We start from the raw sequence: 16,857 nt of genomic DNA on the forward strand, positions 1-16,857 counted from the left end.
TTACATAGTGTTATTTATTATCTAAAATACAGTAAGATCATGATCCCGCGTTGCTGCTGTGCTGGAATATAGAAATCCAGACAACAGGATTTGACTTTAGATCATGGATTCTGCAGACCCTTGTACAGGAGAAATGCCATTCGGAGAATTCTACTCCATCAACTACTTTGTTGAACATGTAGGTTTTAATAAAGGTGTCTACTTATGGTGTAATATGTGAATGTGAGATTGCTGCAAGTATTCCATTTTATTTCTTTTTATTTTTTAATGTTGCCAGGGTTTATTGTAATCATTTAAACAGATACCGGTCTTAATACCTAACAAATATAAAGCTGATGTTTTATTAACCATTCAGCTGTCTTTATTGTATTCATTAATTTTAACAAATGGGTCAATAAATCATGTCTGGTGGGGAAACACCAGCAGGATTATTATAGCGTTAGTGAGCGGTGGTATTAAGATCATTAAAATAGCCCCCACCCCACCCCTCCATATCTATGCCAGCATTTCTTAGTCTCAGTCTCATTGATAACCTACAGTATGCAACTGATGGCTTTTCATCCCCCAACTGACATTGTCAAAGGCATTGGGATCATTGTGAACTCACCTATGCACTTTTTGGAGCTGTTTTAAGAAAAACATGCATGCATGTACCCAGCCACACACACACACACACACACACACATTGCAATGTGTGCACATTTAAATGATCATGCATTCTGTATGACCAGGACATGTAGCAGCGCTAAGTGTATGCTACAACATTCTATCTTACTGTACGTGACATCAAATACTTTTCTCAAGCATGACATCAAACACTTTCCTACAGCCTTACATCTTTAAACAAATGTGCCTTATAGCTGTAAATCTGCTTCATATAACCTAAAGCACTGAAATCAGATGTCGACATGGAGGTTATTTAAGGTGGAAAAGGACAATTGATGCTTTACCAACCTGTCCTTGAACCACATTCTAGCAATACCACCTTATGTTGTACAGACACCCAACTGTGACATTGCATTGCAACATTTTTTTTTTATAAAGGGCTGGCGTGAAACAGCCACGGGCACCACTGCAATCAGGGTTTCCTCCTGCTTCTGATCAGAAGCACCAGCGTTAATGGATCAGTTAAAAATATCCTGCCCACAGGGAAGCTACCAGCCTAGTCACAAAGGAAATCAACACCCTCCCCCCAGCAACCGTGTGTGTTTGTGTTCCAGATCTAGACTGGTGCACTGTTGTCATACAGTTTAATTAACTCCTATTTTTTGGATGGAGAAAAACACCTGTTAATATGGCAAAGCTAGAACCAAACAATAACATACGGCACAGTCTGCCAAGCACCCACGAGTTGAAGGTTTCTCATTTGGAGTTAATTAAAGACTGGAGTAAACACTTTGAAAATATGGCCCTTAGGGGTTAATCTGGTCAACAGCTACCCCCTCTGGATTGATGCAATACAGTTGTACTGCATTTCCTGGTACTCCAAACCAGTTGTGACTTACTCTGGAGGGCTATAGTTTGATGAAATAAAACTCAATAAAACAGACATAATGTTCCAGTTTTCGTAAACACTTTCATTAATGTAACCCACAAGAGTTTGCTGTGAACTATCTTATGCCTTTTATCACATCTGGGGGCCTGGGTTCAAATCAAACCCCATGTAAAATTGCATTAGTCCTTCAAAGACACCACACATGTCGTCACTACTGCCCAGGAGCAATAAAAGCTAACTGGATTAATAATGGAAAAAAATGTTACTACAGTTTTAATGTACAGTAGTATAGCTTTCAAACTGGAGTATGTGTGACGTTAAAAAAGAAAACTGCTACATGTTTATCCTGCTGTTTAATATCTTATTGGGGATGATACCCTTTTAGCAAATTTAGCAAACACTCAAGCTTTGAAAATTCAATTTAATTTCAAAATATATTTTTAGCTACAGAAAAACCCTCTAATCTTCCTTCCTACCACACATTTTCAACCCGCTTTCATTATCCTAGCTTTAATCGCATGCAAGTTGCAATAACATGTTTCATGGTTTTTCAATCCGCAAGGATTTGACTGGGCTAGAAGCTGCTTTAAGACAGGGCATAGGGCCACCGTGGACAGCCACGGCTAGACTGATCTGAAATGGTGTTAAAATTGCTTTGGAGAGGATGCATGACTGCCAATTCTAATTCCTTCAGGGGCTTGGAGGGTAGAAATCTACAGTGAAGCCTGATCCTCAGAATGGCCTATCGCTTTTGAGACCATCAGTAATGTGACTAGAGAAGCACCTGCCAGCAACGCGCCTTTTATCAGCCCTCTATCAAAGTCAGATTTATAATTAATAACACAAACTTAATTACCTCCTTTAGTTCCACAACCTGCAGGTAAAAATAAGCAAATAATACAGCAGCACTACAGTACAGTACACCGTTGGAAGAGATGATTGCTTTATAAATGCTTGTATTTAATTTGACAATCTCCTGTAAACACAGGGGGGTCATGCTGCCATCAGGCAGTGGTGCCATTTGCATTTACTGTGGTGACAACTTTTGGCGGGAAACGCAACACCTCTGCTTTAATTGACTCTCCTGACACACAAAAAAGCATGTGAAAAGACAAGACTGTGATAAGACAAGGGGTAGACCCAGTGACTAGGTATTTAAGCAGCTCACTGTGGACAATCCTATTAGTGCAGATAACAGAGCCTTTATAAGGAGAGAGACAGGCTCTAGTCTAGACTGTTGGAGAGCACAGGATCTGTTCATAATTGGGGGAGATCATCAATGCATCCTCTGAAAAGCTCATTGACCTTGATATCAGCGTCTGATTAATGCAATAATAACAATTCAGAAATTTGAATAAATAAATACAAAACAGAATGAAAGGCTGTAAATCGGCATTAAATAGATAACAGGGTTAGATTCGCAATGTTATTTACTCCAAATCGTGAACACTGCTAATTTTTGCAGGATGCAAACACACGTCAAATATTGAATTGGGTGGCTTGTGAGCAGTCTTAAGTTTTCTTGTTAGAAAAGTGCACTAATGAAGATTTGCCGTTAATAGTTTTAACAATCTAGCCCACGCAGCTGAACCCTCTGTGTAAACGGACGTTTCATGTTTAAACTGTCATACACATTTAGTTTGTATACTTTTTATATTTTACATTTGTATTTATTTAAACTTGTACGGCATTCAATTATATGAAACGATATTCAATACCACATACTACAAATAATGGAACTTTTTCAAACATGATGCCATTTGTTTTATTATTATTATTATTATTATTATTATTATTATTATTATTATTATTATTATTATTATTATTATTATTATTATGTCTGTTTACCATTTAAATCTATACAGCCCTTCCCGTAATATATGATGTATTATCTATGTCATGAATTCAATTACATTCTGTTCAGTTAGGATGAGAAACCTAACATTTGCTGATAGCCCTATTAACTGTATATTTTATACCATACGGATGTGCAAACAAGTCTAATCCAGACACAAAATCAGTATTAATATACAGTTAATACATTTTAACGTAATGTATAAAGCTATCTGTGGAGATGTAGTGAATCATTTTCAAGTTGTCCCATTAGTTCTGATGGGAAACACACTTCTGTTGGCTCCTGAGGTCTATACAACACCTCTACTCCACAGCCTCCTGTAAAACTGAGTCAGCATTCCTGGTATCGCTGTACCATGTAATCACGCTAATAGGCACATGTGCTTGTGAGAGGAAGGCACCCTGACACACAGGATCATTTGTGGAAAGTGGAAGAGACAGAGAATATCCATTAGAAACCCACCTCCTGTAAAAGGCTTTTTTTTATATATGGTATCTATGAACACCTTTTCAGGAAGACAATTAAGTTCACTGGCTGAGAACATCTTGAACCTCTGCTTTATTACAGAAACGACATTAAGGAAGGAAAAGGTGACAAAGTAGCTTTAATCAATTCTATTTGTTTCAAGATTTACCTGAACCTTGGAGGATCTGTGTTTTTTTTAAATGCTAAGGGTATTTTTCAAAAGCTGAATGGCAGCCTAATCCTGTTCATTTCGGCATTTTTTTCTTCTTCTTAATACCTAATGATCGGTGAGAAGCAGGCCAAGGTTTTAAAGAACACTTTCAAGCAATTGCTGCAGAGAGGTAGACAGAAGATTGTGTTGATGAATGCATCATTCAAGGTCTTCCCAAATATCCAGGGATTGTGGTGGGCATTGAAGATGCCTAAAGTCTCCGTTATCCTCTCCCATCAGGGTGCAAAAGCACAACTGTTTGGTGGACTTCACCCGTAACGATGCTATAACAAGAGAACATGCCTAACACCAGGGAGATGCCAAAAGCAATTTTGTGAACAGGTCCTAATTAAGTGGCCAGGCAGAGTATGCCCATAAAGAACTGCTAATCCAATGATATGAAAACGATGAAGTCCCAGGAGGAAGCAACAGTAAACTTTTTAATTAATTAAAGTATAAATAAAAGAACAAAAGAAGAAATAAAAGACTAGTACAAGAAAGTGACGCCTGTGCTGATAAGAAATGACCACTAGCGGTGCGCAACTGTTATTTCTGACCCCTGGGCAACAGTGAAAAGTACAATTTAGTAAATGGAAAGCCGCTCTCTATACACAATCATCACAGAGGGGACAAAATCTTCTGTTGCAGTTAGTAGAGAACTTTCCAGGTATCATTAGGCAGGCACCAGAACAGTGATGCTCTTTCAACACTTAAGTCTTTTAATAGCACATTCAGATGCTCTCGCCAGAACATGCAAAGGCTGAATCAGACTAAATAATGTTCAATTGGAGGAAACAGATCATCTTCTGCTCTACACATTTATCGATCTCAGAAAAGAGAGCTAGACTGGAGCCTGCTGGAGCCTTGCAGGAGGATGAGTTAGGAGTAGCTGGTATGCAGCAGCATGAGTCAGATATATTGACATACCACCATCCACCGATAAGATTGTTCTGCCTGCAAAAGGGTAATATTGGTATTCTTTCCGGGTCTAAATCCTGATGTGGCAGTGGCGCTTTCTATTGTCTGAAGCACGATTACTAACTATAATACGATTATCGCTAAGAATTTTTCAGTAAGAGAGATAATCAAGGCTAAACAAATAATCAATAACATCATGTTAATCGATAAACCTGAACCACAATGGGACCTATTTTGAAATGAAGGGAAAGACACATTTTCTTAGAGGAAGAAAACAAAAATGAAATGGTATAAAACTAGCAAGAAACAACTTAGTTGTAGAGAGGAGCGATTCAGTTGTTTTAGTTTTATACGGTTTGCATTTTTCACTCTTCCTTGACAATTCACCTTTGCACTTCAAAGTATCTCCATATACTCACATTCTATAATTAGTCGCAACATACTGTGCATCATTAGCATATACGGAACAAACATGTGTGCTAACTGTTTGTTATTCAATGGCTGAAACAGCAGGGAAATGTTGCTTTCAGACAATTCCACTGTGTCACTTGGCCCACAGACCAAGCCAATCTCAAGAAGAAAAAAAAGGCTTTCTTGAATACATTTACTGCCATTACGTCCAGGGTCAGAAGGACACATTTTAAAGAGCTTATTCCAACGATCCCACTCTCTGGTGTATGGAATCTGTCACAGCTGCTGTTCTGTTATTCTAAACGTGTGCGTCCCTTGAACCTTACAGCGCCGGAGTGAGCTTGAGACCTCATACCCATATGTAATCTAGTGGTACTCAGGCTTTACACAGAACAGATTCAAGGTTTTGAAGAACTGCGGTCATTTTCCGTCAAAGTTGCCGTGTCCACAAACCCTCAGAGTCTGTTTTCCAGATTCAGCCTTCTGCTGACAGTCCAGTTTGTTAACATACCCCAAAAAGGTTACTTTTAGAAGCAGGGACCCTATAGTAGTGTCCTCCTCCCCTTTAGTACGGTCTCTTTCTATGATACTCAAGAAGCCACATGGTCCTGTTACTGCTACTATTTGCAGCAGTGGGAGATTTGTTATGCTGTTTTAGTAAAAAAGTAAGTACTGTGTACTTCTATAGAAAACATATAAAGAGGGTAATAGTGGAGGCAGGTGTACGTACATATGTTAGTGTATTTACTGAATCTGAAGCCGCTTGTCCAGTTATGATAGAGCTTGCTAAGGTCATTCCTTAGCACCGGTTTTTAAGAGTATAAGAATCTGGGGTTTAATGAGGCGTCCTGTCTGTCTGTCTGTCTGTCTGTCTGTCTGTCATGCTTGAATTTTTCGATATATGAAGAGAAAAGCTTAGTCGTTCATGATGAAACTTGGTTTGTACGTTCTTTAGTACATGTTATTGAGGTAATATGCACACATGTGTCCGTCTCTATGCCAAATTACATATTTACATTTGCAGACAGTGGACGTAAGTCACTTGATCTACTTCTTAAGGCTATTGATGGCTCAAATGTTGTGCTGCTATGGGGGACTGGGGGGGGGGGGGGGGGATGTCGCTTACAGGCTTGTTTCATATGTTTTTTGAGCTGTGAGCTAAAAAAGTATTTCCCCAAAAAAAACACCATGGAGTCAAGAATAAATTGTATTTACAGTTCCAGGACCTAACGGGTTAAATACAAATAAATACCTGCTAGCTGCTGAAAAAAAAAAAAAAAAACAGCAACTACTAAGGATTTCCTGTGCCCTTGATACGACCACTAATTGTTAAAACTTGAAATTCTAAATGATCTGATTGAAAATGTCCTGAGGCTGTTGATACTCCCCTCTGGCTCTAGAATCATTTTAAAAAGCCTGCCAAATGCACTTTGCTTCAACCCTGTCTGTACACACTGCTGAAGCTAAAGCTGCTGGGTTTGTATCGCCCTGTGGGTCCATGTAAACACCCCACTGGTCAGCATTTACATCTGCTGGCACTTACATCCATTTACATTTTAGAAGATTCTATAGGTCTTCGTTTTACTCCAAGAGGATAAGACCATGAAACGTCCCGAATGGTAATAAATACGCCTCAGTTTGCCTAATTATTTTACTCCTGTATTTATTCCCAATTTAGAGTGTGCCATTAAGTTCACTCACTGCAGCAACCCCCACAACAGCTCAGGAGAACTGAAGGTCAGTGGTTGTCCTGGAGCTCTACAATTGATGGCCATTACTGCAGGGATCATGTGCAGTAAGAAGAAACAGCCCATGACGATTCTGCCTCCCTAACCTGTGGGACAGCCAGCCAATGCAATGCTCCCTGTGTAGAGTAATCACAAGCAAAGAACTGCAGCGTTGCACTACTATGAGAGCCCCAGCATGACTGCATGACTCACCTGGCACACCACAAGGTTATGCCTTTACCAGGTGAGCATTAAACATACCGTATTTTTATTTTCCATTTCTAAAACAACCCTGACCATTTGGCTAATAAACAGCTAGACTTATTATTTAATTCACACAAATTAGCACTAGTGTCTTTTAACATCTGTTCAGGCTTTCCATCTAAACTGTAATAATATTTTTAGTTTAAATCTATTTTTAGATTTCCCGAGCCAAGTGCAAACTTAATTTATTTATTTTATTTTATGTAATTTAGTACTGGCCGCACTGTGTGTTTTTTTTTTTTTTTAAGAATGAAAGACCATGTGACCTGGAGCAAAGGTTCCAGAATGCAGCAATTTAAAATATTAGCATTACATGAATGTGAAAAAAAGAACCACAGTATTCCGGTAACGTAAATACAGCTTATAAAGATAATAAGAGCAAAGAAAATTCATTTTAAAACTTTGGACTGCACTTCACTTTTTCGGAAGTGACAAATATCAATATGCTGCATGTTTGAGGATATAAAACCTCATATGAAACAGCATTCATTAATGAAAACAGAAGATATACAATAAGGATCAACGCAGGTTCATTCAACACACGAGAGTGCTAACAGAATATCTTGCAAGTAAAGAAGACACCAGTGATTTACTCTACAGCACATCAGTATTTCTCACTTGAGGGATACATGCAAATTCTATTTAGATTTTACTTTCAACTGGGGTTTTGAATCCTCCCATTGATCGACAGTTTCACAAAAGGATGAACAAAAAAATATCTATATATTCACCACAGTTGACATAAACATATGATATCTACTTTCATTTTTAAATATGAATATGCAACTTATCAGATCCTTTAGCTGTTCTTTTTACATAAAGTCATCAGACTTAAAAGAAAGTAATTTCAAAACTAAAATAAATACATAACACTGGAAGGAAGAGTGGTAATCCTTGTGGTGTTATCTTACACTGTCCATTTACATTTAGCAATAAGAGTGCAATTAAATGATAAGTCTTATTTAACAGAAGAAGAAAAAACAACACTTATATACAGTATTATTTCTTTCTGTTGGGCTCATAATTCCTCCTCCAAAACTAAAAATAGCACATACACATTAAGCATACAGTGGTGTACTTGTGCAGTGAAATATTGTATTACACGTGATACAACCAGCATTGAGATATCTAGAATCGAGATATCTAGAATTTCATATACAGAATTTTTCTTTTTTTTTACTGGATGTCAATTTGGAATCTGTCTTACACTCATTCAAATCCAATGACCAAGCGAATAGGTTACATTGGGTAACTACACTGCTGAAGGCTTTAGCTAGACAAAACAAATACAGAACTATATGATTCCCAGTATGGCCAGGCAGCACAAAAAATAGCCAAGTGCCAACCCTACAAAAGTGCTCATGGTAGACACTTTGGCCCCCGATAAAGCACAATGTAGTAATCAGATAGCAAGAGATCCTATTTTAGTATAAAATTGAATATGATTTCCAGGCACTGCAGCTTTAATACCTGTACTATCCAAGAAAATCGCAGGTCAATAACTCCACATGGGACTATCATTTGCTTTTATTGGATAACTCCAGAAATCCTATCATACTGTGGTATGAACAATACAGCTAGAAACCACCCCCGCGATTCAGTAGAAAACCATTTTCTTCACTTACCAGCAGTGACTGCTTCTTTTTTTTATTTAAAGTTTGCAAACAAGATCAAACAGTACAGTATTTCAGGTTTTTATTTTATTTTTATTTTTTTTTAGCAAAGATACAGTAATTGACGCTGACACATCGCATAGTATGTTTATATAAAGTGAGCCGTATACTGTACAGGTGTGTGCTTGCCTTGAAGGATGTATTTCTCGTTAAGGAAATTAAGAAATGCTGTCCTGAAACACAATTTTGTCCAAAGGGGAACCTTATTGCCTGCTGCACTCTGACACTTTTGTTAAGGCTGACATAAATGAATCAGTCACAGTTAAGTTTCAAAGTAATTTTGCCAGGTAGATTAATTTCAGATTTCTTCACTCTTTTTTTTTCTAGGAATACATTCATTGAATGAAGGGGCAAAATATCTACTGTGCTGGAAATGCAGAAAACATAAGCCACAAAGCAATTCGGCTGCATCTGTACCACCAGGCAATTGAGTTCAAAGTGGTCATTACAGCTGAGCTGCAAAGCTTGTTCCAAGGCCATCAGCTGGATGTAGCCTTTCATAATCCAGCAGCTGGATGTAGCCTTTCATAATCCAACAGCTGGAAGGTCTGTGCTGCAGTCAAAGCCAGGTCCCTTGCTTTGCAATTCACATTGCATGCTTCTGCTTCCTTGCATGTGTTTAACTCATTTACTAATCTCCTCCGAGCACTCCTCTGAACTGCCCTGCACTAAACAGACTAATATTCAATTGTGTATGACTATGAACTATAACCGTGTAGGGTGACGAAATGTGCTCTCAACAGGCTCAGACAGTAGAGTTCACTTCCTTGGCACAATGGTAAAACCTCTCTTACCGTAAACTCTAAACTCTAAAAGTTTATAATATTTCTTTTCTATTAAAAAAACTTTATTTTAAATAATAAACTATGGTATGTTTGCAATCCAAGTCACTTTTTAACAAAAACAAAAGGGGGAATTCAGGGTTTTGTTTATGTTTGCTTGTGCTGTCAAAATATTATTAACAATAATAGCCATCTTGAGAAGGTCTTTGGGAGAATTTGGACAGCGGCTTGCAGTAGCCATCTTGGGGAGGTCTCAGGCAGGTCTTGAATAACAGACATGCTACTCTAGTAAGTGCTACTGTATGTTTTTTGTTGTTAGCTACTACACTGGTATTTTGTTAAACCCTCTGGTGACGGGTTGGTTTTGAATTAAGAGATGAAATGGATTCAGGGGCCACTTAATGGTGAATGAATTTGGTACTTACCAAACATGTTCCCAACGTGTCCATTTCTTGTCAGTGGCTGCAGTTCATTTTTTCCCCAGGCATAGGTCTTATAGTTATCCCAGGAAAACTTCATCATCTGGAAAACAGAAAATAGAAAATTTCTATTAAGGCCTCAAATACTGCAGTCTGAAGACCAATAATTAGCACAAGGGTACCACCACACCACATCTCACACTATAAATAAGGGCGGTAATTTCAACGTGTTAGCAGTTTTCTTTTTATATCTCAAACACAGTGCCATGACAGCAGACCCACACTTTCAAATACTTTCATTTCAGTACCAAGTAGTTTGAGGGCAAAACTCAAGGGCCTATTATTAGGATGTCAAGGTTTTAAAATATTCTTAAAGCACAGCCGCACTGAGGCTTAAGTAAATGATATTTGTCAAAAACAATTTCACAACTACAAAAACAGCCAAGTTGGAATAATGGGAACAGACATATACAGATGTCACATCTACAACAGAGCCAAGTACATTTAAAAATATGGTCAGTCCTGTAAATATATAATCTAAAAGTGGCTAAGTTAAACAAAAAACAATTAATGTAAACTCTGACCCTCGTTGTATTGCAATAAGAACTAGTAGCAACATGAATAATAATTTAATAATTAATCTAGCATATTGAGGTTTTGTGACATTTGAGTCTTTAGAGCTGTCTAGAAACATGCTGGTGAAACAACTGGGATAGCTCTGGCAATCCCCTATTTTTTCAATAAAGCTGTATAGATCGGTCCTGTATAGATCGCTTTTTAGTCAGTTTGGGCTCCAAAGGACTTGTGAACCATTCCAGATTCAAACCACGGAGATGAAGAGCTGATGCATTAACCTGCTTCGCCTGTTGTCACCCAGCCTTTCTCAAAATGAGTACCTCAGAAAATCTTGAACATTTCAGCAGGGAAAAATAAAGGTCTGCAGTTAAAAAAAAAAAAACACATTTTCTTTTAATCACCAGTATGGTGGCCCAGTGCGCGATGTACTCCTCCCTGTATCAACAGGTCAAAAGTTTATATCCTAACTCCAGAGCTTGGGATGGGAGCCAAGGAAGAGATGCAGGGAGTACTCTTTTTCCAAATGATTAATAGGGATACTGTTTGCCCTCTGTGGGACAGAGAGAAAAAACAAGGTTGATTTGCGTCGATCTTGGCTGACCAGGCATAATACCAGGAAACAGACAAGAAGAGAGATTACTGGAAATCAGTTGTGGGAAGCAACCCCTGGCCCAAATGGTGGTCACAACAGGCAGTTAAATAGAAAGTTAATGTAGTAAATCCTGCCTTGAATGTCGTGCTTTTGCTGTGCTTGTCTTGTCTCAAATACTTGGTAATGCAAAAAAAAACACCATTCCAGTCGCTGTGTCTCATATGAGTTATGCAGTTGTACAGTTCTCATGAATTAATACATGCTTCCCATATACTATAGTGTGGTCCTTTCAGAATTGGAGGTTGGGCCTCTGCAGTAAACAGTATGGTAGTCTTTCAGACACATTCTCACCATGTGGGGCATGAGTCACTCAGCTCTTCTCATCAACCACATATGGATGAAACACCTCTGCAGAATGAGGTCCACTTGAGGTTGAATGGTCAAATAATGCAGTTATTTGGAACATAATTATAATCAAGCCATAGTATTCATATTTTAAGAACGTTGCCTAGCACTCATAACCCTGCCCGATCCCCCCCCCCCCCCCTCCTTTGCAGTCTTCACGGTTGAAGCATATAGAAAAAAGAAAAAATGCAAATCATCACATCAATTCACCTCCCGGTAATAAACTACATTAAATCTTTTCTATATCTGCACGAAAATGCGGTACTGCAGCAGTCACTCAGGATTAAAAACATTATTTCCAATTATCTTCTGCTCTGATCAGCCAAGGCAAGGTATGATTGCCAAGCAGGTAGCTATAAGTTTACATTTGAAATGTCCTTCATAGTGGAGCACGCACAAACAGGTTCACACACACACACACACTCACATCAATACCCAGGTATCTGAAACAAGTCTATAAGATGAAGTCTTGTAGGAATTCCAAGTACCATTAATTCTGAGGCTGGTCCCTCCCTTGGGAAGCCTGTTTAGCAATATACAATCTCGTTATGCACCGTGTCCCAAACTAAATGATTGATTATTCTGCGGACAGCTCTATCCAAAATACAGCAGTGTTGATTAATCTCTAATTGTTAATAATCGATTTAGCAATCAGCACGCCATTTAACAAACACCAATCACCCCGTGTGGCAGCAGGAAAGAATATTCTGCAGCTAAAATGAAAAGCTTTATGCTTTTAAGTAGTAAGCACAATATGAAAAAAGTGCAACTAGAGCATTGTGCAGATGATTGAAACACAGTATTTAATGGTGTTGTTTTCACTCAATCTATCTAGGGTCACGGTCTGCATGCTAAGCACTTTGCTGAATACTTTAACAGCAGGGTATGATTATTGTCAGCGCTCATTTCAGTAGCATGTCGAGATGCCTGATGGCAGCCTGCAAGTTGCAGAACACTCCTGCTACCTTCTGAATTTGACGATAGCCTCATGAAATAGTCTAATGAGCAAAAGAGCTATCTGGGACCTTAGCTCAGGCTACAGATGTTGTAGGCAGAATCAATTAGTGATTCACATGGTTGACTCAAATCAAACCGTTATCTCCTTTGTAATAAATATCAAGGGCCAATTAAATTACATTGCGGCTGGTTTATGTATTGTCAATTTTGCAAATGCATGTAACAGCAAATAAACAGAGCGCATATGCACATATCTGATTTGATTCAACGAGGTGTTTATCAAATCAAAATGTCTTCACGTTTCTTTATTGCATGAATATAAATGTTCCTAAAGCGAATTGGGTCTCAGGTCTAAGTGCACTACAATGTATCAGAAATAAAGTCCCTGGTAGTCCCCCTAGTAAAAGCTTTGAAGTTTGGAGTACAGGCTGAATCATGCCAGAGAGTCTGGCTCATGCCAGGTTGCTGATCTCGGCTGGAGAATCACAGGCATCCTCTCTATTTACAGGACAGTTCATCACTCCGAGTCTGGACAGAGACTTCCCTCGAGGGTCCGGTAGCTGGATAACATCCATTGCTTAGGTTTGGCTAGGGAATAGAGGCTATTGATCTAATAGCCGGAACAGACAACCCCATGATCAGCAACCGTATTGCTGGAATTAGGAATTTTAATCAGACAGGTGGTCATTAGTATTTAATATATATATATATATATATATATATATATATCCAAAGGGATTCACCAAAGCAGCAAAATGGAATACCGGTTTGCCCCTCTCTACTATAGATATCTTTTAAAGAATTAGGATCCCAATATACAGCATTTCTCACAACCTTACCAATCTCTTACCATTACCAGTGGTTCTATTCCTTACATTCTGGGTTTGACCTACTGTAATCAATACCTACTGGGGTGAGATTTATAGATGCATTATTTTGAATTGCTGGTGCATGGCGATGCGACAGAGCATAATCCAAGCAGGTGTGTGTGTTGATGTGCTCTTTGAAAAGCATGCACGTTAATCAGCAAAGACAGGGAAATGGCAAGCTGGAAAGACAAGAAAGGCTGGCATGACAAGATGAAGGGGTTGAATAGCAGGAAATAACTGCACAAGGAGGTGACTGATAACGGCATCGAGCCGCCTGGCAGCCAGCAGCTGCCACAGACAAAAGATGAAACAATATGGGAGCAAACACTGGCGACAGGTTGCAGGAGGGAAAACACTGGAAGACTGAAGCAGAAAGCAGGGATGCACCGTCATATAGAGACGAAAGGGAAAACGGGCACATATATTTGTTACTGTATTTGTTTTTATGTCCCTCAAATTACTTTGTTACAGAGGGACATGTTGTCTGTAATTAATAAAAGCTGCGTCTCCCTGCTGCAAGTCAGTTTTAGTTATTGGCTCTCGGTTGGCAGGTGCTTCTGTATCTAATACTTCACAAATTATGGTTTCACGATACAAAAGAGCACATGGGCTTTATGACTCTGTAGGCCATTCTGGAGACTTTGATTTAGATTTCCACCTCCAATTTCCCTAAAAGATTTAGACATAAGGAATGGTAACTTTTCTCCAAGACAATTCAAGCACTATGCAGTCACGTTGCAACAGAGTCGTCCTGTGGCTGCCCATGGTGGCCTTACCCACTACTGACAGTGTAATGGCAGTAGTTTCTATTTTAATGTTCAATCCATTTAAAAATGTGTCTTACCCAAGTTAATTTCCACTACCAAACGATTCAGACACATACTTTGCCAGAAGTTAAAACTAAATGTCATCGTTGTTGTATGTTTCTTATAGACATGAATAAAAAAAATCAGCAAACAGTATCAAACAGAGGAGAGTTAATAGCCCTACTGCCCTGTTCAGTATACTTTTCAAGCACTTAAGCAACCCTCAAATATAACCATTGTGGATTTCAGGGGGACAATTTCGTCTAAACTGCATATTGGCTTCAGCTCACAGACTACACTGCTGCTGTAAAAATGTAATATACAGTAACCAAAAAATATACTACGGAAATCATTAGAGCTAGCAGAACCATCTTGATGCACACCAGTATCTATTACAGTACATGTTTTGTAGGACTGTGCTGGAATTTTCTGTACACGCTTCTATGCAAACTCTATGGAGAAATATCTGACAGCTTGCATTCACAAACTAGACACTAGATAACCAGTTTATAATCTTACCAGCTTACCTCATCAACAGTAAATCATGTTCTTCTGCGATTCTCAGAATAAAACAGTTTAACTTATTTCATTTTTTCTTTTTGCTTTCCTCTAGGGCTTTTTTTTTCAGGCTGGAATGTCTAGTACTAACCTGATTAGATTTAGTTATTCACTTGCCTGAGGTGGTTGAAAACTCTAGTGCTGTGCTCCCTGGAACTTGCTTGTGTGTATGTTGGAATGCTAGAGCAATATACTGTAACAGCTCCACTCTACCCTGCAGCGTCTGTCCAGTGTCTTCAGGTTACTGCAGCTTGGGAGAAGTGCATCAAATGAAAATAAAAAACCACATGGCAAATAATTTCCCCTAGCTTTGTATGATACACATACTTCTCAATGGGTGCCTATAATTTTGAAAAAACACATTTTTGCCATAATCTGCAATTCTGAAAAATGCTCCATTATTATAATATTATATACACTGTTTCCACATGGCACCAAGATGGTATTGGTAGTGGATCTCTCATTTGCTGCAATTATAGGCAGACAGAGAACAAGTGCAAAATATTGCATCAATATGAACATATTCATACATTTCCTAATGGTTAAATGTTTTTTTTTTTTTACTATGCTGCACCATCGAAGTGATTCTAGGATGTATTTTAGAATAGCCCCAATAAAACGTCAGTGAAAAAGGTAAAAAGTTAGTTTGTGAACAAGTTTCATAGTCCAATATTTTGAAGCTTGAGTTGTGGGTGAAATAACTACACTTGCACTTTCCAATGGTAAAAAACATCCTCAGGTATAAACACCACAGACCATTTTTATGACCAGTGTAAAAAGTTGCAATGATAAACGGTTGTGTGGCTCTGCAGAAGTCTAGGTGTATAGGAGGGCTATAACTCAACTCTTTGCTTTGGCCAGCAGGCTGGGAACCTGCTTTTTCATATGAACTCCTGCTCTGCAGAGTTGTTTTTCTCAGTTTCCTTGATCTGTTGATAAGCCATTGTACCAATACTCTCGCTGTTAAATCATCAGCCATTACCAGCCCTGGGCGATATATCTGTTTGGAAACTAAATTTGCAAACACTACCAAAAAAAAAAAAAAAAAAAACTTTGAAAAAACAAAGAACAAAGCAGCCAATAACACAGATGAAGCTTTTATAGAAATAGGGTGGAGAAGACTGAATGGTAGCAAATACGTACCCTCCGGGCTGTTTTAGCGTTTCATAAAGGAATGAAGCCTGCTGTTGCATGCTATTTGTTATAGAACAACATTTAAAGTCAGAATCTAACATTTTACAAGCCCATTTCAAGCCCTTTACACTTGGATACTTTTTGTTTCATATGCTACATTGTGACTGTTGCTGTCATACAATGGACACTATTGCCAAAACCTAAATGACAGTTTGAAGGAATGTTTTTTTTTTAATGAAATTTCTCTTTTATTGAACAGTGCTTTTAAAACAAAAATAAACGAATAAACCATTTTAAAAAGATGGTGTGAACTTGGTTTTATTAATCAAAATGGACTTTAAAAACTGTCCTTTAAGTTTTGTGAATCGGATTACACGGTAGTCCGTCCAAAACCAAGCAGCTACTATGAAATGGCCATGGGGCACAGTCACTGGCACAGACACATACTGATGTGTTCACTACACCCTTGTATACTGCGTGGAGCAAGTAATTCACTACAGGAATCTTGACATTAAGTACACTATTAATGATCATTAAGCCTGAACATTTTTCATGCAATAATCAGGCTGTTTTCCTGCTGAAGCGTTAAGACTTCATGAAAAATTCATGGAGTTAAAAAATAGCCATGCTGATGCCATAAAAAAAACGAGAAAAAAAGCTAATTGAATGCCCAGACCTTGCCTTCCAGGGTCTTTCGAAAATAATGGAAAGTTGTCATAAAGAAGAAAAATGAAATAAAA

General features: G+C 38.4%; 1 protein-coding gene across 1 annotated transcript in view; it reads right to left on the reverse strand.

Moving 5' to 3' along the window:
- Positions 1-16,857, reverse strand: part of LOC117413980 (mannosyl-oligosaccharide 1,2-alpha-mannosidase IA-like) — a 113,772-nt gene that overhangs the window by 55,991 nt on the left and 40,924 nt on the right. Inside the window, exon 2 of the mRNA XM_058999359.1 lies at positions 10,227-10,323. Within this exon, the coding sequence (XP_058855342.1) occupies positions 10,227-10,323 (97 nt within the window). The remainder of the gene's footprint in view (positions 1-10,226; positions 10,324-16,857) is intronic.

The sequence above is a fragment of the Acipenser ruthenus genome, chromosome 25, assembly GCF_902713425.1.
Source record: "Acipenser ruthenus chromosome 25, fAciRut3.2 maternal haplotype, whole genome shotgun sequence".
In the NCBI taxonomy this organism is placed as follows: Eukaryota; Metazoa; Chordata; class Actinopteri; order Acipenseriformes; family Acipenseridae; genus Acipenser; species Acipenser ruthenus.